This window comes from Panicum virgatum, chromosome 4K, assembly GCF_016808335.1.
Source record: "Panicum virgatum strain AP13 chromosome 4K, P.virgatum_v5, whole genome shotgun sequence".
NCBI classification, from domain to species: Eukaryota; Viridiplantae; Streptophyta; class Magnoliopsida; order Poales; family Poaceae; genus Panicum; species Panicum virgatum.
Window position 1 is genome coordinate 39,946,111 of NC_053139.1, and position 22,567 is coordinate 39,968,677.

Sequence of the window (22,567 nt, forward strand, 5' to 3'; positions counted from 1 at the left end):
ATCATTCCAAAAGGAGTCATCATGGTTAACCTCCAACTTCTTCTCAAAACCAAAGAGGTTCTTATAAAAGTCACCTGCTAGGTCCAGCATGGCTTTGGTTTATGTAACAGGACCATTAGGGCCCTCTAACACAATTTTTTTTCTTTGTGTTCCTCTAACAACCTGATGACTAGAAGTATAAAGACTACCTGCAGTGAATTCGTCAAGCTTCTTTTGTTAAATTTTACTTACTATCTCACTCGGGAGCAAAGCCTCACACTTTTGTGATTCAGTTGTATGTACAACTTTAGCTTGTTTACTAGTTGAATTATTTTTGCAATGCATAATCATCTTATTTTTCAGGCTCTCAACGTGAATAAGATTACAAAAGCCTTGTTCGGCTGGCTGGCTGGCTGGATGGCTGGCTGATTTCGCGTGAGAGGAAAATACAGTTGGCTGGCTGGTTGGTTGGTGGCTGGGCTGATTTTGCGTGAGATAAAAATACTGTTGTGGCTGGCTGAATCCGCCAGCCGAACAAGGCGAAAAAGTTGGGATTCTAGAGATTAGTAACTAAAATGTTAGTATATCTTCCTTTTGAGTAGTATCGATCGGTTAATAACTTCATGGACCTCGGCAGTATTGCTAGGAGCGGTACAATGTAGTTAGCACCACAAGGCCATAGTGTCATTTTTGGACAAATATTTATAGGAACATGCTGCCATTTAGTCACACTTTGGTAATGTTGTAAATGTCAAAATATCAATGAGCTGGTGGTCATGATCGTGTGCCAAATGTTCCAGTGTGAATGAATGTGGAGGAGAAAATCCCCGGCCCCTCCGGGAAGAAGCTATCACCACTATCTACTTTTTAGATGATGGGAGAGGAAGGTACTAGTCTATCACGCACCCCCTACCTAGAGGTTAGAGCACCAAGATACAAAAAAACGAAGCATTATTAGTACTAGGAGTTCTTAAACATCGTGGATGAGATCAGAAATCAATCCTTGCAGGGACGAAATGGAGCTCTCCTTGGTCTTTGTTCTCATGTACAATCAGAGGCATGCCCAGCCTCTGTATCTACGTAAGCATATTCCTGAATGAACCAAAAGAAACAAATTCCGGCCGACACACAGATGGTGCGTGCTCATGCGACGCTGAAGGAGCTGGCTGCCTTCTCGACGCCCTTCCTGGCTCCCTTGAACCACCTCTTGTCGCCGGCCTGCGCCTTGCAGATGTAGAGCTTGCCGTCCGAGACGGTGGCCGTGATGAGCTGGTGCTTGCCGCCCTCGTCGCCGTCGGCCGTCCTGGTCAGCACGGACACGCTGTAGTACTGCTTCCCGTCCACCACCGGCGCCGAGCTCTCGAGGATGTTGGCCGTGGCCACCGCGTCGGTCTCGAACCCGCCCTGCACGCGCAAGCACCGCGGGTAATTAAGTAGCCGTACGTCGCCGGATCAGCGGAGGTCGCCGGCCGGAGAATCGATCGATCAGCAGATGCATGCGAAGTAAGCTAGCTACGAACCTCGGAGTCCGTCTTGCCGGCGTAGGCCTGCTTGCCGAGGAGGTAGTCGACCTGGGCGAGGAACTCCTCGGGCGAGCCGTAGTCGGTGATGGTCTTCTTGGTGGTGGGCTGGACGATGACGGAGACGTTGCTGTTGGCGTCGAAGTTGTCCTCGTAGCGGAGCACCTGGCCGGGGAACTCGCGCTCCTTGCTGGGGTTCCACTTGGACGGGATCAACAGCTTGAAGCCGTCGCCGCTGTAGGCCATGAAGTCCGTGTTCGTCTTGGGCTTCCCGAACACGTTGGCTGCGAGCGCGATTGATATATATTTGCATCCGTCAAGCCAATTAATAGCTAAGAGCTAAGATAGATCGAACGAAGCTGGCGTGTGGCGTCTCAAATCCATCGATCAAGAACGCTAATAAGCTTGTTATTACCTGCTTCTCCGTAGGCAGCGGCGGCGGGGTTCACCTTGGCGCCGACGGCGGCGGCGCCCGCGAGGAGCGTGAGCGCGGCGCGGCGGGTGACCGCGGCGTCGCCCTCGGCGGCGTCCAGCTTCTGCGCCCTGCACGCGAGCTGCTGGGCCCGCGGCGCCTGCTGGGGGCGCGCCGACGCGGCGGCGCCGAAGCGGGCGGAGGACTGGTGGAGGAAGCAGGTGGTGGACGCCATGGCTCGCTGCTGCTCCTGGTCCTGGCCTCCTGCGACTCCCGGTCTCCTCTGGAAGAGCTAGCTGTGGATGCGCCGGGCGCTACGAGTGTTAACGAGAGGAGGGGGGCGGTGCCACGGTGGGGTCGGCGTCGGCTGGGCTGGGCGGCAGGCGGATGGAGTTTGGATCAGAGGATAAGGCTACGCGACGCGTCATTGGGCCACGTCAGATCGCGATGTTTGGGCGATGCTGGTTCGTGTCCGACTCTCCTCTCCGGTCTCCACCTTGTCTTGCTCCTCTACCTCCGCACAGCATTTTGCTTTTGGCCGGCGCGGAGCTCTCGTCCTCCCCGAGCTCCCTCTCTCCAACCTCCTCTCTTTCTCTCTGTTTCCGACCTCTCTATCTCTCCCGGAGCTCCCTCCACGCCCGCACGCTGCTGGGGCGGCCGCGGACGGCGGGGACGGGGGCCGGCGCGGCGCAAGGTAGCGGACCACCAGCGGCGCCCGTGCATACCGGCTCTCGATTCCTGCCGCGTGGACGCCCGCGCTGCGCAGTCTCCCACGTCCGCTGTGCTCGGCTCCGTTCGCCGCGGGGGACCGACGAGCCGGCCACCCGGCTCCTCTGTAGTACTGCAGGGGGACGGCCACATTCGACTGCTCCCGCAGCAGCCCGCCGCAGCCGTCGACGGCTTCGCTAGCCGCCTGGAGGAACCTTCTCCGGCCGCCTCCCCGGGACGGGTTATCCTGGTGCTCTCGTCCACCATTCTTGGAAAAAAAGAAACCAAATAGGAATAGCAATCATGCATCAATTACCACGTGGATTCAAACGAATCGCTGGAAGAATTTGGGCGAACAAGCAATGCAGGCCGATTCGATCGTACAGGCCGGCATAGTTGTCCAATGTCCTGCAGGCAAGGTACCGCGACGATGATCGATCTTCATCTGCAGATCCTTTTGTGGGCCGTGTTTCTTCTCTTCCGTCGAAATCTTCCAAGACTGATGCCTGGATCGGAGCAAACTCCCGAGCAAGGGATAAACGGGACGAAGCCGATTGCCGGCAGGCGGTGCCTAGATCCATGCAGGAGGCGAGGGGGGCTGCGCCCTCGTGCGCGCCGCTGCGCCAGCTCAGCTAGGATGTGGCGAGTCGGAGTGGCAGCCGTGGAGGGAGAGGGTGCGCTCGCGACGCGAGATTTTAATTGCTAAAAAAAAATTAACGAATAATACTGATGGATGATTGTTTTTCTATTGACTAGGCAATTTATGCCCGTGCCTTGCTACACACAAAATTGGTATAAGTACCGGATACGTATTGGTGCCCGTGTGTTAATTTGAGGCATCTATGTGATCGAGTCGTGGACGAAGGGAGTTGGTCCGACTCACATACGGGATAGACTAAAGCCCACCTGTCAATAACACATGTAAGGGTGGTAATGGGTCATGGCCCTAATGACCTCTTCACAGCCCACCATAACCATTAGATATTTTAGCTCAAAATTATATAGAATTAGAGCCCGATCCTTTTAAAGCCCGGCTCTTAGATTCTCTAGGCCAAATTGCAAGGCCCTTTACCACCCCTAAACACAGGCGAACCAAACTAACGTACCAAACAAAAAAATTGGGTGAAAACCTTACTCGCTTTAGTAATATATATAAAAATATAGATATAGATATAGCAGAAAAAATGTAAAGTTATATCCCTAGAAGGCTATAACTAGGAAGAAATAAAAAAAGACATGAGACAATACATCGCGGTTTGGATTGGGGTGTCAACACACGCCGAACTCACCTCAATTTAAATAACTCAGCCTGGTTGGATTGGAACGTGAATGCAAGCCACCTTCACGAGACAACTCTGCTTGTAAAAAATTGGTAACAAATGTTTCCAAAACAATTCATACGTCGCTGTATATTAACATTGTTTTGAACCCACATTAGATTTAAATAATATTTTGTCTCTTCTCAACCATTCAGAAGTTTTCATACGTCAATTATCAAATTACTTTAACGAATCGCAACAAGAAAATTAGGAAAAACATATGAACAAACCGACAAATTTCAGCTTCTCATAGAAATTACCCAACTTTAGATATGTTGCTAAAGTTTTCCATTGGATTGAGATCCTAAATAAGATCCTACTGATCTAAAAAAAGCCTCTTCTAGAACTAACATACTATGAAAATTATTATAATGCTTGGTGGTATCTGGATTGCTTCGCCTCTGAAGAATTGTGGCATCATAAAATTCTATGATTCATATCATGACCCGGACAACCTTGGGCATGTCACTACACCAAAACAGAATTGCCTTGGTCTCCAAAAACCGCTAAGAAAATGGTGGCCACCAAGCAATATCCATCAAGATAGAGAGCCGGGAAAATTCAATTATCTTGGCTGCCAACCGCCAAGAATTATTTTCTTGGCGATTTGGCTGCCAAGTAAAATAGGTCTACATCAAAATTGTAAACACGCCAAGAAAATGTTATAACCGTCAAGAATCTAACTTTTTTTGAGATTACACAGTACAACTCAGACACTCACAACGCACGCATACTCACACCTCTATGAACACATTACGTAAACGCTACCCCTATAAGCATCTTCGAAGACTGAGTCGACAAATTCTCGAGATATAACTTTTCTTGGCAGCCGTCAACAGCCAATGATATAAATTTTCTTGGCAGCCGTCGACAGCTAAGGAAAGTTATTTCCCTGGAGGGCACATCAACCGCCAAGCTAAATAGTTATTTCCTTGGCTGCCAACCGCCAAGCAAATGCATACTCCCAAAAAAACAACAATGAAAACAGTGTTGCAATCCTTTCAAAAACCATACATTTAATTAAAATCTGCGTGACAGTGGTTAAAAACAACCATAGATTTGGACCTGCAAACCAGATGTTCAATCAGAATAATGAAATGAGATCTGCTATACACACTACTACTGCTATATCTGTAGACCGACGACTTGGATTTTCATACACAGTACTACTTGTTCAATCAGATTTCAGTTTGGTGTAGTATGTGTATAGACCGACTTGAGATTCTCATACACCAAAAAAACATGTGAAATCTTTGGCCCGATTTTTTCCAGTACGTACAAATATAATTCCACCAGCTCATTCTCTGATTTATGGGCGGAGCTTTGCACACAAGTAAGCCCTGATTCGGTTTGAGGATACGAACGAAAGCTAAGGGACGGGAAAAATGTATGGTTTAGTTTCCAATACGAAATTTTGCACATTCACCGTTTGATCCAGCTTTCCCATTCATTCGGGAAGAGTTCACTTCTCGACTTTGACCGGAAAGCATGCATAGAGTCACCTACTATTTCTCTTTTTATAGACGGATATTGGTTCTACCTCTGAACACAAACCGTGTACCCTTTCTTGTTTAGATTTCTCGCGTTGCGTATCCTCTCGCCAAACAAATAAAAGCTAGTAACTTTGTTTTTTTTTTCAAAAGAAGAAAAACAAGCAACTAGAGTCTAATGAAAAGCTGTTAAAAATATTGGACTATTGATACAAATAATAACTAGCAACATGATTGGCCGTTTAGTTTACGGATTGGCTTGTGATCCTATACGTACTCTTTTTGAACCCGGTTTAGTAGTAGTGTTGATCTACTGCGTGTAAGAATGTACGGACTGATTTCCTCCTGGCAAGGGGACGAAGCCGAAACTCTTTCCATTATCTAAAAAAAGGTAATAACTCGGAAGTAAACAAAAAAAATGAAGTAGATAGTGGTGGGGAAACTTGCCTAGCCATTGCCAGGATATGTACGCTTTTATGAAGAAAACAAAGAATCCAAGAGATGCTGGGCTTTCTCATGAAGCTTGACACGAGTCAACACACAATGTCTTCTCTCATAGTCACACACATCCATTTCTCCTTCCTCTCCCCTTCCAATGCAGTGATGAGATGCCGGCAATGCCCTTTGCCACCGACCGAGCACCACCAGCTCAAGCAAACCGGCCGCGCCGGACGTCATCCCCAGCCTCCTGTTTCGCGAGCGACACCATCACTATCTTTGTTTGACTCGCGCAAGTGGCCGGACGCTGGGGAAAAACCGCTCGCGCGACCCGGGGGACGGAACGGAACAAGCGCGGCACGCGAGGGTGGTCGAGTGGAGTGACGCGACGAGCGCGAGAGCCGTGGGCGCGCGCTGCTGGGCGGCGTGGGCGCGTGGCTGCCTGCCTGAACTGGCTTCGATCGGGACACGCGACGCGCGAGAGCGGCCGTGGCGAGCCGAGCGCCCCCTCCCCCGGCCCTGCCTGCCTCTATAACAACACGCGAACTCCTGTCACATCGGCGCTCGTCACATCAGACACCGGCACAGCTAGCAGCGCGCACCAGGCCAGGGGGAGAGAGAGGAGATCGATGCCGGGCGGCAGCGTCATCGAGCTGGCGAGGGAGGCGGCGGCCGCGGCGCGGAACGAGCGGCGCGCGCGCGGGGACGCGCCGCTGCCGCCGCCGCGGAGGTACCGCGGCGTGCAGCGGCGCGGCAACAGGTACGGCGCCGTGGTGTGGAACCCCGCGGGCAAGCGGGCGATGTGGCTGGGGTCGTACGCGACGCCCGAGGAGGCCGCGCACGCCTACGACGCCGCGGCGCGGCGCGTGCTGGGGCGCTGGGCCAGGCCCAACTTCCCCGACCCCGCGGCGCGGCGGCGGCCTACGGCGCTGTCAGCCGCGGTTGGGGCGCTCGAGGATCTCGTGCGGGCGGCGCGCGCTGATCAGGAGCCTGCCGCGCGCCAGCAGCAGCAGCAGCCGGCGCCCCGTGCGCAGGTGCCCTTTCCCCACTGGGCGGCGCCTGCGCTGGCGCCGGCGGGCGCGGCGGCACAGCCGCAGCGCCAGCAGCGCGCGGTGTTCACGTACCGGCACGCGGCCACTCCGTCCTCCCCCGCCGCCGCCATCTACGCCGCAGCCTATGACGGCCCGTTCTTTGAGGTGACCCTCCTGCCAAGCGCCTACGCCGCGGCGCCCGAGCTCAACCGTCCGGCGAGCAGCGCCGGGCCCGTCGGCGGCGCGTCGCTGTCCCCCTCGGCCGCCGCCCCGGAGCGCCTGATCGAGCCTGATCAGGCCGTGGTCGGGGACAACTTCACCGACGACGGCGCGTCGTCCTCGTCTGCTACGCGCGCCTTCTTCTGGTGAAGTGCACGCAGTGGGGGGAGGCAGTGGCCGTGCCATGGCGAAGTGGACGAGCGTGACCGACCGGTGACTGCGTGCGCGTCGGCAGCGACTTTGTTCCTTCGACATGTTATCTTATTTACCGTATTTCTATAATGTCGTCGTAGTCTTTCTATAATGTCGTGTCGTGTCGTATCGTATGTGTTTCTGTTTAATTACCTGGACTTGTGTTTGGTCTCCTGATCGACCGTGGAATGTCACAACAGTATGAGTTTATTTTCTATGTTATAATGTAACTTGGTTTGAATTTCTCCGTGTCTGAAAAAAAACTCACTGCATACACATAAAAGTAGAACATCGCGGTAAAAAAAAGAAAAAAAAAACTAACTGCAGTCGTTTTTTAGCAGCCTGATCATCATAGCGGCCGTTTTCTTCCAAACAATATGTTCTTCATTGTGTGCTTCCAAATTAGCATACATTACTTGTCACCTAGTATTCCAAAATATCTTTAGCAGTTTTTCATTTAACGCTAAAAGTACTACCTTTTCTTTGTTTGGCAGTAGGGGACGAAACGTGAGAAAACCTGGACAAGAAAAGGATAGACGATTTGTGTTCTTAGAGACGGAGCCAATGATTATCTGGTTTAAATCTGCACAGGCTCTACGTGCTTTCAGTTAAAAAGTGGAGAAGCGGACCATTTGTTAAGAAAAATGGAAAAGCTTGTTCTTTTGTTACCAACGGTGAAGGCGCAAGCAATCCTGTAGGAAATCAAACCGTTCCCCCGACTAATCAGAGCTTGTGTGCAAACCTCTAATAAACATCATATTGGGGCCATGATTTCACAAGTTTTTATTTGGTTGATGACGAAAACCGCAATCAATCAACTAACAAAGATTAAGATATTTTGTATTTTGTCCCCACAAAGATAAAGAAAATTGGGAAAAGGGTTCCGAATCGGGTTATTACTAGATGTGGCTTGTAGATGTGAGGATATTTCTTCATCTATACTTTATTACTAAAGCGAGTAAGGTTTCCACCCAAATTTTTGGTTTGGTACGTTGGTTTGGTCCACCTATGTTATTGACAGGTGGGCCCACAATCCATCAATCAGAATTCTAATCAGAATCCAAATAAATCAATCAGAATCCTAATAGGAACTTGAACAAATCAATATGAATTCCAATACAATCAAAATCCGGACAATTAATACCTCACGCGGTCACGGTACATGTTGTACATGGAGTTTCCACCGAAAAAATTATTGGGCCCATATATTTATGGGTAAAATTTATATTATCCGTAGCAACGCACGGGCAAAATGCTAGTATTATCAATGAGGCTAGAAATATAACCTCCCTCGACTTAACACAGCTTTGTTTGTCAGTGAATCTGAGGTCTCAGTCCCCTTTTGTAGTACTAGAGATTATACAAATAAAGTTAGTTCTATATAGAGATCCATCCACAAGCGAATCGAGCCGAAGATGGTTCTTACTAGATCTGCGTGTAGATATATGACAGGATGATTCTTCATGCCATTGATGATGCTGGCTTATAACCTTCCTCTATGTCACAAAACTTTGACCTATGCGAATCATCAAATTTGAGGTTCTAGACCCCTTGTGTAGTACTAAAGATGATAACATTGATTCTATATAATTCCGGCCAATAGAGATGGAGCTTCATGTAGTTTCTTCGCCAACGCGCATCGATGATGGGCTAGGATTGAGGAACGAAGGAGGCGAAGCGGGATTTGGTTGATTGCTAGGGTTGTAGCGAGAAGGGAAGAGGTGAGAGATGGTGGATAGAGGGGAAATAAGGTGTCGATGCGTTTGTTCAGGCTTGCTAGAGGTATATATAGGACTAAAAGCCGTATACAACATAACAGTCGTTGTAGCATCATTCTCGTGACTCGCTCTAATATGGATGACAGCACAAATCACACTAACCCGGATACTATTACTCATGAAACGCCATTTAGGAACCACAAATAAAGATATCGTGTCTCATACTTGGATTTTTTCTCTCCTAACACTAGTACTCTCAAATAACTCTCTCATCTCTTGCCCATTTCATTATTTTCCAGCATGTTGCCAAGTAATGTTTTTCTTTTTCTAGTGGATGAAAACCATAATCAGTCGACTAACAAGATCTAGATATATAAAAATCCATCTCCACTGAAATAAGCAATTCAAAAGAAAGATCCGATAGGGTTCGTACCAGATGTGACTTGCAGACGATAGGATATTTCTTCATGTTGTCGATGACGCTAGGGATATAACTTCCTCAATCTCACAGAGCTGTGACCGATGTTTGTCGTCAAACTTGAGGTTTCTACCCCCTTTGTATCACCAGAGATGATAGAGTTAGTTCTATATAGAAATCCATCCCCGCTGAAATAAACAAATCGGGAAAAGAGTCCGAACATGGTTCTTACCAGATCTGCTTGTAGATGACTGTATGATTCTTCATGTTGTTGATGAGGCTTGAAATATAACCTTCCTCGATCGACATCACAAAACTTGCGAACCGTCGAATTTTAGGCTAATCCCTTTTGTAGTACTGGAGATGATAGCCTTGATTCTATATGATTCGGTCCAGTAGAGATTTTGGCTGATGGATTTCAACGCGAATTCGCTTCGGTGATGAGCTAAGATGGGGGAATCGAGAAGGCGAAGTGGGATTTGGTTCGTTCTCAGCTAGGGTTGTAGCGAGAAGGGGGAAGAGGTGAGAGGCGGCGGATAGAGGGAAAAGGGGTGTCGATTCGTTTGTTCGGGCCGCTAGGGGTATATATAGGGACTGAGTGCCGTATACGGCGTAAACAGTCGTAGCGGCATCTTCGTGACTCGCTGGATGACAGCACACGACACATTTTACCGCATGTCGTTACTCGTGAAAAATGCGCGATTTACGCGGTGCAAATTTAGATACCCATGTCTTATACTTGGAATTTTTTTCCTCTTCTAATCCTAGCGCTCTCAAATAACTCTCTCATCTCTTATACACAAAATTCCATTTTACTTTCCCAACCCTTGTTACCAAATTGTTTCCTCATCCGTGCATAACTTGACTATCCATAACTTGGACTACATTTGTCTATATCTCATTCACCATGCACTTCATCTTTTATTACCGAGAGAAAGAGAATTTATCACGGGGGTTGGCTGGTGCGCGCGGGGGAGTGCTGCGTGCTGCTGGCATTGCCTCGCCACCGATGATGGAGCACCCACCAGCCACTGACGAAAGCAAAGCCGCGCGCCGGACAACGTAACATCTATCTAGCAGATGCCGAACAAGGATGTCGTCACGATCGTTTGACTCGATTAACTCGAGGAAGCGGCGCCCGGGCAGGTCTGCAGGAGCAGCCCAGCGGCCGCGCGCCGCCACCGCCTCAGCGCGCTTGGCAGGCCATCGACATGGCGTGGCCAGCCGGCCGTTCGTTTCGCCTGTGCTTGAACCGCAGGCGAACCCTGGGACATCCACTACGTCGGCTGCACATCTGGCAGGCACAGGGGAGACGGTCTTGGCAGTGCACCTGCCACCAGGCGCAGTCCCAGAAAATTCCAGGCTGGAGCCAAATTCAAAATTGGACCAAAACTTAATTACTGCAATTAGACGCTTTTTTTTGGTTGGATGTTAAATTTTGCTTAACCAAAATCATGGCAATGCAAGCGAATATCATGCATGGCTTGCTAAAATCAGGACATGCTAAAGTGTGGGCAAATAATTTTAGATATTCATTTAGTTTAGTGCCTAAATATAACATTGGTACTTCTTTTCTCTCTCGTAAGGTTTAAGAAGTTTATAGTGATCTGCCATGATATGGTCATAAGTATTGAAGTGCTAATTTTTAGATACGAACCAATGATAGTCAAATTTAATTGACATTGTTTTGAGAGAAAAAATCATAAAAGATTTTCTCTGCATGGAAAATAAAGATGCGGGCGTGCCAGTGTATATAGAAATACACAAGAGAAACAAAAGATACACTACTGGAAAACAAGCCAAAGGTCCAGGCCAAAAGTACCAGCTCATATTGCAACCGGTACTGATACTAGACATTGGTACCGGTGGTAGCAATAGCCGGTACTTTTGGCCTGCGCCAAGCGCCGGAAAGTTGCGCCGCGTTAGAAACCGGTACCAATTGAATATCAAAGGTACCAATTAATACCATGAGCCGGTTCCAATTAGACTATACATGAATGGCACCGGGTAATGGCACGACCCGGTGCCTTTAGAGCAGACATTAGCACCGGGTAAAATCATGACCCGGTGCCAATGCATGCATTAGGTACTTGTGCTCCCAACTCGCGAAATTTTAAAGTCTCTCACTGTCGGCACCTGATGAGCTCTCATCTCTCTCCCCGGTCACTCTCTCTCCTTCCTCCCTCTCTCTCCCACGCACGCCGCCCCTCCTTGCTCCGCCCCCTCCCCTCCTCCCTGCACCGGCGAGCACCCGCGCCGCCTCCTGGAGTTCGCCGCCGCGCACGGGCCGGCGGCGGAGGGGCAGGGCCGAGGAGCGGCCTACCCCCGACGGCGGAGCGGCAGGAGCGTGCCTGCTCCTCCTCCTCCTCCTGCACGTGGCGGCGAGGGTGGCGGACGCGCTCTGGTGGCGCCCACGGCGGCTGGAGGCGCACTTCGCGCGGCAGGGCGTGCGGGGCCTGCCGTACCGGCTCCTCCTCGGCTGCGTCACAGAGATGGTCGCGCTCATGGCGGAGGCCGCCGCCAAGCCCATGTCGCTGCCGGACTCGCACGACGCGCTCCCCCGGGTGCTCGCCTTCTACCACTACTGGAGGAAGATCTATGGTAACGAACGATTCGCTTGCTTGTCCAGCTCCGGAGTGGTGATCGATCGATCGATTAATGGCGGCGGTGCAGGGCTGATGTTCCTGATCTGGTTTGGGCCGACTCCGCGGCTGACGGTGGCGGACCCGGAGCTAGTGCGCGAGATCCTCCTGACGCGCGCGGACGCGTTCGACCGCTACGAGGTGCACCCCGTGGTCCGGCAGCTCGAGGGCGACGGCCTCATCAGCCTCCACGGCAACAAGTGGGCGCTCCACCACCGCGTCCTCGCCCCGGCCTTCTTCCCCGACAACCTCAACGTACGCGCACGCCGTGCTGTCTCCTCTCTCTCCCCTCCTCCCTGTTGCTTGAGCGGGCCCGAGCGCGGCAGCAGGAGCGGCGACGGCCAAGGGAGGAAGGCGGATATCGGCGGCCAAGGGAGGAGGGTGGATCTCGGCGGCCAAGGGAGGAGGGTAGATCTCGGCGGCGGAGCTCCGGGCCCGAGCGCGGCAGCAGGAGCGGCGGCCACAAGCGGCTCGGAGCGCGGCAGTAGGAGCGGCGACGGTGACGAGGCGAAGCTCCGGGCCCGAGCGCCGGCAGCAGGATGCCTGCTTTTATTTTTTTTGTTTGCCAAAAATGCTTTGGTACCGGTTGGTCTTTCCAACCGGTACCAATGGATGTCTAAGGCACCGGGTGAAAAACCTGGTGTCCTTGACTGAGGCCAATGGTCTCGGTTTGGGGGTACCAGTTGTAAAACCGGTGCCTAAGCACATCTTCAACCGGTGCCTAAGGCGTCGTTTCTAGTAGTGATAGGGAACACAAAATTTATTCATATTTTATAAAATACAAATACAGATTTCCATACATATGTGCGCTCCATAGCCTGCCGCCGCTGGGCAGATCTGACTTGGGCGATGCGGTCTTCTGGTTCCCAGGGCCTCGAGAAGCTCCTGGTTAATTACCTCCGCAAGACTCGCTTGCTGGAGCACCTCCGATTAAGCTGATGTGGTCGTCGTCTTCAGTCTTCGCTTCACGTTCTCCATGCATGATGATGGTGGTGGTGTAGATGTGGGCATCGTCTATGGCCTCGTCGGTGTCCATGAGCTGATATAGCACAGCTGGAGCATCAGCGGTGCTTGTCCGTGTCGTTCGGCTTCGTCGGTCTCGAACGGCGTTGTAGTCGTAGTAGAGGTATGTTGACGATGCATGGACGTGTGAGCTAGACCGAGTCGATGTCGCGGCAGCTTGAGCGTGGTAGAGGTAGTCGTGAACCTTGTAGTGGATCGACGGCATGATCGTCGAGATGGACAGCTCCCCAAATTGAGGTAGAACCGTGAGAGCACAAATTAACTGGGCACTTGACGGTGCTCCACTTGCGAATGGGCACTTGACTGTGCTCCACTTGCCAATGTCTTCAAGTAGCCGTGCTAGTCCTTTTGCTTGAGCCCAGGACGTTTACATGCATGTGCATGCAAGGTACGTTACTTTGCTTGCTGTTGATTGGCCAGTTGCATCTCCCACACGGCCACGCCTGTGCACAAGCGAAGCTCCTGCATGCTCATGTGCCTCTGGCTGCCAGCGCGAGGGAGTGAGCGAGGCATTGGCACGATGGCACGGCACTGCGTCCGCGCTCGGCAGCTTCGCGTCTCCGGGCAGCGATGATACATCGGCGTTGGCGTGGACGACGAGCAGGACGGCCGGGTGCCGCAGCTCCGCTTGGCGATTAAGCTGAGGTGGATGTTGACGACGAGGGGTGCGGCCGCTACACCGCCGGTGGCCGAGCCAAAGTGGTCGTCGATGATGAGGGGTGCCGCCGGTCCGCCAAGTGCTGCCGCTCTGCCGACGGCCGAGCTGAGGTGGTCGTCGACGTAGAGGAGTACGGCCGCTACCTGCCGACTGCCGAGCCGAAGTGGTTCGACGATGCACACTAAATCGCCTGGGGAATTCCATCCACGCAAGGCTCCGGGCACGTATAGCGCCTCCAGCCGCCGGCCCCTTGACTCCAGCTTGTCGTCGGCTCCTGGCAGCAACAACGGATGGTGAGGGGCCAGGACTCGGGCAGGCCGCCACTGGCATGGTGCAAACGTCGGTCTTGGGAGCGCCTCCGATCCGTGTCTCCGCCGTCCACCCAGCACATGCATGTGCATACATGGCAGGGACACATGCACGTCCAGTGGCGTATCCAAGAGTTGGATTTATTTATTTTTTATCGAAGAGTTGGATTTAGAGAGTTTATTTCTTCTTCTTCCTCCTCCTCCCTTCTCTCATTTTCTTTTTATTCTTTCTTCTTTTCTTCTTCCTCCACTTTATCTAAGATTAAAAAAATATTGGGTGCGCTTTGGCACCCTCTACCTCCACGTTGGATCCGCCCCTGTGCACGTCCCCGTAGATCAGCAGGCTTAGCTTCTTGGCCAAAGGCTGGTTGGACAGCTCCTCAGATCATTAGCACGACGGCATCTTCGTGGCTGCGCCATCGTCAGTTCGGCGCCAGGCTTGGATGTGTAGCACCCGTGCTTCGGCGTCTTCATAGCATCATCATCCACTACTACAGAATACATCATCGCAAACGCCCTATCACCGCCGGTTTGTTTCGAACCGGCGGTGATGCTAACATATCACCGCCGGTTGTAATATGACCCGGCGGTGATGTGTTCTCCACCTATTTTTTTTCATTCTCCCCTCCCTCTCTCTCTCCGGTATTTTTTCCTCCCCCTGGCGTCCGCCCACAGCCCTCCCTCCCTCGTGGCGCCGCCCTCCTCCCCATTCCCCTTCCTCCTCCCGCGCCCTCCCATGGCGGCGGCGCCGGCCCTCCGCCCCGTCCTCCTCCCTCGTCCCCAACCCGACGACAACGGCCGACGCCTCCCACCAGTCCCTACCACAACACCACGAGCCCCCACCGCCCGCCCATGCCGTGCTCGCTCTTCCGCCCGAACCCCCACCCGCGGACATGACCCCCCGCGATGGAGGATCCGGGCCCGTCGTCCGCCGCCCCTGAGCCTCCCCCGCCCTCGCCCCCGCCGGAGGAGGAGGACGGCTGGGTGATCCTGCCGCCCAGCGAGGTCGAGGGCATCGGCGATCCCAAGGTCATCCACTGGGAGGACCTGCAGCAGGAGCTCGCCCGCCTCTGGAGCCTCTCCGCCGCGCTCCAATTCGGCAGGGACCGCAAGGCGCAGCTCGCCGCGCGACTCGAGTCCGCATTAGAGGTAATAATAATCACTGAGGTTGGGACTCGATTGGCGCCCCTCCTTGCTCGATCCCTAGTGGAACTGTCGGATCCTGTGCGCTCTACCAATGGGTGGGTGCTCGGATCTTGGTGCTTTCCTTTTCAGCCCGGAATTATTCCTGGGAGAGGTTGGATTCGTCTCCATACCTTCGGCTGTGCTTCGAGTGTCAAAAGGAGGGGCCTGCAGCGGTTTTGTGTTTGGAATCGTGCAGACTCGAGCACCTTGGCCGGCGACCTGCAGAGGATCCTCTCCACCATGCGCGAGCTCGACGACAGGGCACATGGTGATGATTTCTCTCCATTTCTTCGTTTTTTTTGAAGAATTGTGTTTGTATTTTTGCTTCTCTTCTGTTTGTGTTTGTAACCACTGATATGATCTGAGTTTTAACAGTTATTAGTTACACAAATTCAAATGCAAGTAGCAACTGAATTTATAGAAAAACGATAAGCAAGATGAAATTAAATTTGAATATGTTATGAAAAGCCTCATGCGATTCATATTATTTGATATGCCACCATATATCTAAGGTTAAATATTTATAATCATATGTTATACCCATATATGGAGGTATCTATCTAGAATCCTCCTCCCATTTGACTGGTGAGTTCAATGTATGCTATTACTCCTGAGCTTGATCCAGAATTGGAGTTTTTAGTCTTACCATTTTTTTGAGTCACTTGCTTTGTGTGGATATCTAATTATAAGCACCTTGGACATTATTGTACAGATAGAGAGCCATATCAAACGCCTTGATGAAGACCTGGGCCAGTTTGCAGAAGATTTAAAGCATGGTATTAGCAATCAAGGCAGATTTTAGACATTTACCCCGTTCGGCTGGTGGACAGCCTCCAGCCTCTACAGTATTTTCTTCTCACACAACTCCAGTTCCAGTCTCCAGCCACCAGCCAGGCAACAGTGTTTTTCTCTCACACAACTCCAGCTCCAGCCTCCAGCTCCAGCCTGCCGAACGGGGTGATTATTGTGGGATGCCATTCTTAGTTATTTGTCAAACGGATTATTGATCTCTCCCTCTCAATTGCAGAAGGAAAGATACCTCCAGATGAGCCTCCTGTCCTTCCTCCAGTTCCGGTGGTTAGCAGAGATGAGAAAAGGAGGCTTGGTTTCAGTACACCTCAATCATCAAAGAAATTTAGAGAGAGAGAGTGGGACAGGGAAAGGGGTATGGACTTCGATTTAATGCCCCCTCCAGGTAGCAGCAAGAAAGCAGGTACATCTATGGATGTGGATCAAATGATTGATCCAAATGAACCGACGTATTGTATATGCCACCAGGTGAGTTTTGATTTTTGAAACAATAGACCTCTTAATATTTCCTGGAACTTATATGTGCATGTTATCTAAATTCTTTTTCCACAAATGCTCGCTGAATAAAATTATTATTAATCATTGGTATTCCAGGTTTCATATGGTGATATGATTGCCTATGACAATGAGAATGTAAGTTGTTTGGTGCCAGATAATCATGACTCATGAGTTATTTGTCAGAGTTAAATTATAGTTTCATTTCAATTATAAGCTTGTCAGATCTCAGATAAGGCTTAAAACTTTTACTGAGGTGGTTTTGCTGGGATTTTAAGACTTCTTTGTTTTCATTTCAAACAACAAAATTTAGCGTTCACTTCAAACATATATTGTTTTCATTTCATGCTCTGTGGTATGTTTGAATTTGGACTGCAAACATATATTGTGCTATTGAACCTAGCTAGCTTAGTAGTAGCTGATAGGTTGAATGCATGTTTAAATAATGAGATGAGATTACCTAATATAATTCAGTTAAGCTAATAACTGAATCTGCTTGTTCTTCAGCAAATGATGTGTTCCACAATGATGCAATATTATTATATGAAAATATTTTTTTTATGGGAAAAAAGGTCTTCACCGCCGGTTCATGTCTTAAACCGGCGGTGTTGATGTCCCCATCACCGACGGTTCCAGATACGAACCGGCGGTGTTGATGTCCCCATCACCAACGGTTCTAGAACCGGCAGTGATGGCCCTGCTATCACCAACGACTTAAATCCAACGGTACCCAAAACCGTTGGTGATGGAGTTTAAGAACCGACGGTGATAGGGGTGGCTGTAGTAGTGATCGGGTTAGTGCCGGGCTTGAACGTGCAGCGCTGGCCTCGTCGCCGCTGCGCTGTCGTTGGTTCGGTGGCCCGGCTTGATCATGCGGCGCCGGCCTTGTCATTGCGCCTCATTGTCTTCTCGGCGCTATCGTCGTCGGTTCGGCAGCCGGACTTGAACGTGAAGTGCCAGCCTCCTCGCCAGGCTGCACTTCGTCATCAACTTGTTGGCCCCTCCACGCGCCTCCAAAGACGAACGGCGGCGCCATGGCCATCTCCTCATCGCTTGGCCTGTTCCTCGGCCTCTCCGGGACTTGGGTGATGCAGATCGGCAGGCGAAGGCGCATGCGCGACCTCCTCTCTCGATTTTCCCTACGCGTCTCCTCTGTGCATGCAAGCTCCAGGCGTGGTGCGGACGCCGGCGTGGGCTCCTCGACGGACGCCGCCGCTCGGACGACCTCGAGCCCTATCATGCTGTGACGGGGAGCCGCACCTCCTCGAACGGGGGAGCGGCACCTCCTCGAACGGCCGTGAACGTGGCGACTCCATTGAGGCCGGGATGACATCTTCAGGGGTAGGCTTGTGCGGCTCCAGCACCCACCCATCTATACGTGCTGCTAAGAGAAGAAACAAAGGGAAGATCATTAGCGGTGCCCACCCATGGATGTGGTGCAGGCCATCTTTGCTCCTCCTCCTTCCCGTCTTGTTCCTCTAGATGGATTCTTGATCCATGAGCCGATGTAGACGTGGATGGCAAGCAGCAGGGCAGCGCTGCTCCGCTGATCGGCCGGGGGCGCGCCTCGCCCCTAGCTCCTTCGCCCGCCGGCTGCCCTCCTCGGGGAAAAAGAAGACCCCTTACGTGAGAGAGGCACGGGCTTTATACAGGCACCTCTAGGCAGCTAGGGTAACAGGGCTCATCAAGTGCCGCCGCCGTAGGTTTGTGGAACCCAAATCCGCAGGTTGGTTACTTCCTTCTTATCCAATCAAGTTGAACAACAATATCTACGTACTGAAGTCGTGACCAATCAAGATGGCCGTCGGTGACCACATGGATTTGCCGTAGCTCACTGTGACGTGGGCCACTAGAACGTTCAAGGCCACGAAGGCTGCCCCGCGAGCCCGGCAGCAGCTTGAGACGGCAATACGTGTATTGCATAGGTCTTGAATACATATGCATCGTCAGTCCAGGAGAAACATGCACGCATGCCTTGCTAAGCCTGTTACCACGTCCATATATATATATATATATATATATATATATATATATATATATATATATATATATATATATATATATATATATATATATATATATATATATATATGAAGCCCATGAGCTTGCTAGCTTCTTCTCTTTTTCTTGCTTCTTTTCTTCTAGTTTAGAGGTATAGCACACATGATCTATACTAACATATATAGCTCACGTTGCACAAAATCTCATCAAACAGACATGCCTTAGTTTTGGCTGGGAAAAAAATTGGAAGCCAACCAAGCAGGCATTAAATAATACTAGTATAACGTATTACTCTTAATGTCCATAAATGTACAGCTTGCAGCCAGCAGGGCACATCTACTGTGGCAAGACTTGCTGGCTGTTGCAAGACTTGCTGGCTGTTGCAGCTATAGAACCATCACAGCCGAATGGATTCATATGGATTTCAGTTTTATACTAAATTAAATATTCCAGGTTTGACCAAATTTTTAGAATAAACAATAATATTGATGATATTTGTTGGAGTTTTTTTTGAGGAAATATTTGTTGGAGTTTTTGCAATGCTAACATGAAAATTATGCGTGTGAGCAAATAACTAATTGTGCGTACATAAGCAGTTGCAATAAAAGAAACCAACTGCACACCAGGCCATATCATGTTCATTCTCTTGTATGCTACCAAAGTAATGTTTATTCTACGAATCTAATGTTTTATGCAGCATTTTCCATATGATTATTATCTTGTTCATTCTCTTGTATGCTTTCCAAGTTAATACTTGTGTTAGCGTGCCAATATTTTTACTAGCAACATAATTTTAGAATTAGACAAAAGTCTAATTTTCACCCTCGAATTAGCACAATTGTCCGATTTTCAACCTTCAATTGTCCGATTTTCAACCTTCAACTATAACATCAGATAACAAAAACTCCAACTATCGAAATCAGACAAATTTGACCCATCTATTTTAAAAAAATATAAAGTGATTAGATCTGAAAAATCAAAACTAATTCATTTTATATTAGAAAAATATGAAAATGGTATCATTTTTTTACAAAAATGTAGCCTATCTAAATATTATTTATTCAAAAACAATTGGTATAACTATAAAAATACTAGGAACATGAAAAAACGGATCCCTTTTAATTAAAAAAGTTTTTAATTATGTCTGATGTGGACAACGACTTATAACACTGTTACTGAATCACGACCCTCCGTTGATCATTTGACCTTCACCTTGGTGGAGGCCGATGTAGTGCCACGACACGAACGGGTCCTGTCCTGGCTAGTTTTTTGTCTCTGGCTGTCCTTCTCCATGAATGGTGGTTGAGCTCAATGCCACCGTCACCATGGAGGGACGGAAGAGCTCTAAGACTCCACTTCACCATTGTCACACCATCGTCTTCTGCCTTAGGGGATGTGAGAGTAGGTCATACGTTACCTGGCAACTATTTGTGTATATGATGGTGTGAAAGCTACCCCATTTCCATTCCTTTTGGGACGATGTGCACGTGCCTTCATGCTTCTGCCCTCTATGAAAGTTGGCCAATGAGGTAGCTAGATCCCATGTGGGCCTACTCCCTCACTGCTTTGGTAAGCTGAGCCATTGTCTAGGCCTCCTAGCTTTGTGCACAGTATTGCCACATGTCAACTGCCGACGCCACTCACCGAGGACTCCCAGCTACGGCAAACCCTAAATGGGTTGGACTCCGATGGCCTAGGCCCAAGAGGGGATTAGATCGGAAAAGAGCCAGCCTAAAAGATGATGGTTTGTGGAGATAGGCCCATCAGGAATTGGCCCATGTGCCAAGGATAGGGAACTGAGCCAACTCGTGGTAGCAAATAAGACTATATGGACCATGTCTATATAAAATTTTAGATAAAACCCAAAATATTTGGGAAGAGCCGAATCTTGGGGAAGAAGAAATCTGCCCCCCTTTTGCAGAAGGTGGTGGGACAAGGAAGGGGATGCAAAACAAAATTTGGTAAATTTTCAAAAGGATCCTTAACTATTACCAAATTACAAATATGTCTATTTAGTTGATTTATTCCTATGAGAGGCATGTGATTGTCATTTGGGCGAGTATGCAAATATATGTTAGGAGGGGGGGTTCGTTGATGTTTGTTGGCTCGGCTTTCTCTTTCTTTTTCCCTTTTTTCGTTGTCCATAGTTGGTATGCTTCCTTGCATATGCCAATCAAATGAAAAACTTTATGTAACAAAAGTTGTAGATATTATTTCATAGAATCCAGAACAGTTGAGTTTGTATTTTTCCGATTTTTCTACGATTTTATATCGATTTTATAAGTTCACTGTTTAATGCGCCTTGGGCGCCAGGACCTAAATATAATTTTTTTTACATTTAGGTCCTGTCGCCCACTGGATGGGTGACAGACACCCTGTCACCCATTAGGGGGCAACATGCACCCATTTTTGAAAATTTTCCTATTCAACATATATTTTTGAAATTTTGTTTTTTTTAAATATAAAAATAAAAAAAAGGCCAACAACACCTTCGTGTGGAAGATACGCACTAGAGCCCGGTCCGCGCGCGCCTGAAAACGTGGGCTTCCCGTTGCCAGTGTGAAACTGAAAAATAGGCGGGAACGACAAGGGTTTGCGGCAGTCGAGGCGTGGCTGGCCGGCGGCTAGCTGGAGACGCCGCCGCCCTTAAAACCGGGCCCTCTCTCCGTCCGCTGGCACTTGCGCCAGGGCAAGCCAGGCAACAGCCAGCTAGCTACCCGCGAACACCTGTGCCGGCGGCGTGTGCGTGTGATCGAGGATGGACGGCGTCCTCGGGGACTTCTGCCAGCTCGTCAGGTGGGCGGCGGCGGCGGCGGCGGCCGAGCGGGCGGCGGCGGGGCTACCCCCGCATCCCGAGAGCCCGGGCTACCGCGGCGTGCGGCGGCACTACGGGAAGTGGGGGGCGGAGATCCGCGACCCGCTGGACAGCGAGCGCGCCTGGCTCGGGACGTACGCCACCGCCGCGGAGGCGGCGTACGCGTACGACATCGCCGCGAGGGTCGTGCAGGGGAGCAGGGCCCGGCCCAACTTCCCCATGGCCCCGCCGGTGCCGGGGGACGACGAGGACGCCGCCGCCGCCGCCGTGCTCGCGTACTTCGCGGAGGTGAGGCACGCGCGCCTGTCTCGCGCGGAGAGGCGGCGCGCCCAGGCAGCCGCTGAAGCGGCGGCGGCGGCGGCGCCGACGGCCGTTCCATCGGCACCCGAGGCGTCCCCCGCACAGAACCAGTCCGCACCTGAAGGAGAACACTTGCCACCCTGTACAGCCGATGCAAGCAACACCGACGCCGTCGCCGACCATGAATGATCCTGGATGCCGCATCTGATCCATCTATTTAGATTTTTTTTTGGGAAAAAAAATCGATTTACCTATGCCTCCTGTTATGTCGTGTTGATCTCTGCTAGCTATATGGTGATTGTGTGTCGCCGTGTCTTGCCTTTGTTCACTGCCCTTTGTGATAAAAGAAAGAACAGTATTATTATTGCTGAATGTTATCATGTGTTCGTACTTGTTTCCCTGTGATTATTGTAATAATCTGATCTTAATGCATGTTATCATGTGTTCTTGTTGTTTACCCTTGTGCGTGCTGCGTTGTTTACTGATTTAATCTTCCTTACATTATCGTACGTGTGTTTGTGTTTGGGAGTGTGTCTGTGTTTGGTTTTCTGTTTATGTTGCCATTAGGTTAGTGTGGACTGCATGACCGCCTTTAATTTCTTAATTTTCTCTGATACAAGTACATGCATAGCTCTCCTGCATGCGTACTCCAGAGAAAAGGGGGGGCCATGCATTTTCATATGGAGTGATTGTTCCTGCTTCAATGCCACGTTTTCCTTAACATCAGTTTGTGATAAAGTAGTAGAACAGAATGAATATATTCGTCACCTATATAAATATATATAATCGCGCGACAGAAGAAATTACTGGTAATAGTGTCGTGCAAAATTCTCCGTTATGGCGTCATTGTTATTACTTAGACATTTTCCTAGTGGTTACAACATTA

General features: G+C 50.2%; 3 protein-coding genes across 3 annotated transcripts; 2 read left to right on the plus strand and 1 right to left on the minus strand.

Annotated features, from left to right (window-relative positions):
* Nucleotides 1-913: 913 nt before the first annotated feature.
* Nucleotides 914-3,787, minus strand: LOC120703989 (oxygen-evolving enhancer protein 2, chloroplastic-like). Its single transcript, XM_039988228.1, has 3 exons — nt 1,915-3,787; nt 1,500-1,783; nt 914-1,383 (listed from the first exon to the last, which is right to left on the minus strand). Exons 1-3 carry the CDS (start codon nt 2,144-2,146, stop codon nt 1,123-1,125), a joined length of 777 nt encoding a protein of 258 aa, XP_039844162.1. The 5' UTR covers nt 2,147-3,787; the 3' UTR covers nt 914-1,122.
* A 2,879-nt stretch (nt 3,788-6,666) lies between these two features.
* LOC120702220 (AP2/ERF and B3 domain-containing protein Os01g0141000-like) lies at nt 6,667-7,266 on the plus strand. The gene has a single exon (XM_039985946.1). The coding sequence runs from the start codon at nt 6,667-6,669 to the stop codon at nt 7,264-7,266; it is 600 nt and encodes a 199-aa protein (XP_039841880.1).
* Nucleotides 7,267-14,780: 7,514 nt separating this feature from the next.
* LOC120705219 (inhibitor of growth protein 4-like) lies at nt 14,781-16,967 on the plus strand. The gene is made up of 5 exons (XM_039989688.1): nt 14,781-15,224; nt 15,457-15,528; nt 15,973-16,036; nt 16,288-16,538; nt 16,665-16,967. The coding sequence occupies exons 1-5, from the start codon at nt 14,982-14,984 to the stop codon at nt 16,737-16,739; spliced, it is 705 nt and encodes a 234-aa protein (XP_039845622.1). The 5' UTR covers nt 14,781-14,981; the 3' UTR covers nt 16,740-16,967.
* Nucleotides 16,968-22,567: the final 5,600 nt, after the last annotated feature.

Bases quoted from the DNA above. Each gene is read 5' to 3' on its own strand.
- LOC120703989 (XM_039988228.1), bottom strand. From the start codon at position 2,146: ATGGCGTCCACCACCTGCTTCCTCCACCAGTCCTCCGCCCGCTTCGGC. The intron at 1,784-1,914 runs GTAATAACAAGC...TCGCGCTCGCAG, and splicing joins CGCTGCCTACGGAGAAGCAG to CCAACGTGTTCGGGAAGCCC. The intron at 1,384-1,499 runs GTTCGTAGCTAG...TTGCGCGTGCAG, and splicing joins CCGGCAAGACGGACTCCGAG to GGCGGGTTCGAGACCGACGC.
- LOC120702220 (XM_039985946.1), top strand. From the start codon at position 6,667: ATGTGGCTGGGGTCGTACGCGACGCCCGAGGAGGCCGCGCACGCCTAC.
- LOC120705219 (XM_039989688.1), top strand. From the start codon at position 14,982: ATGGAGGATCCGGGCCCGTCGTCCGCCGCCCCTGAGCCTCCCCCGCCC. The intron at 15,225-15,456 runs GTAATAATAATC...GGAATCGTGCAG, and splicing joins GACTCGAGTCCGCATTAGAG to ACTCGAGCACCTTGGCCGGC. The intron at 15,529-15,972 runs GTGATGATTTCT...ATTATTGTACAG, and splicing joins GCTCGACGACAGGGCACATG to ATAGAGAGCCATATCAAACG.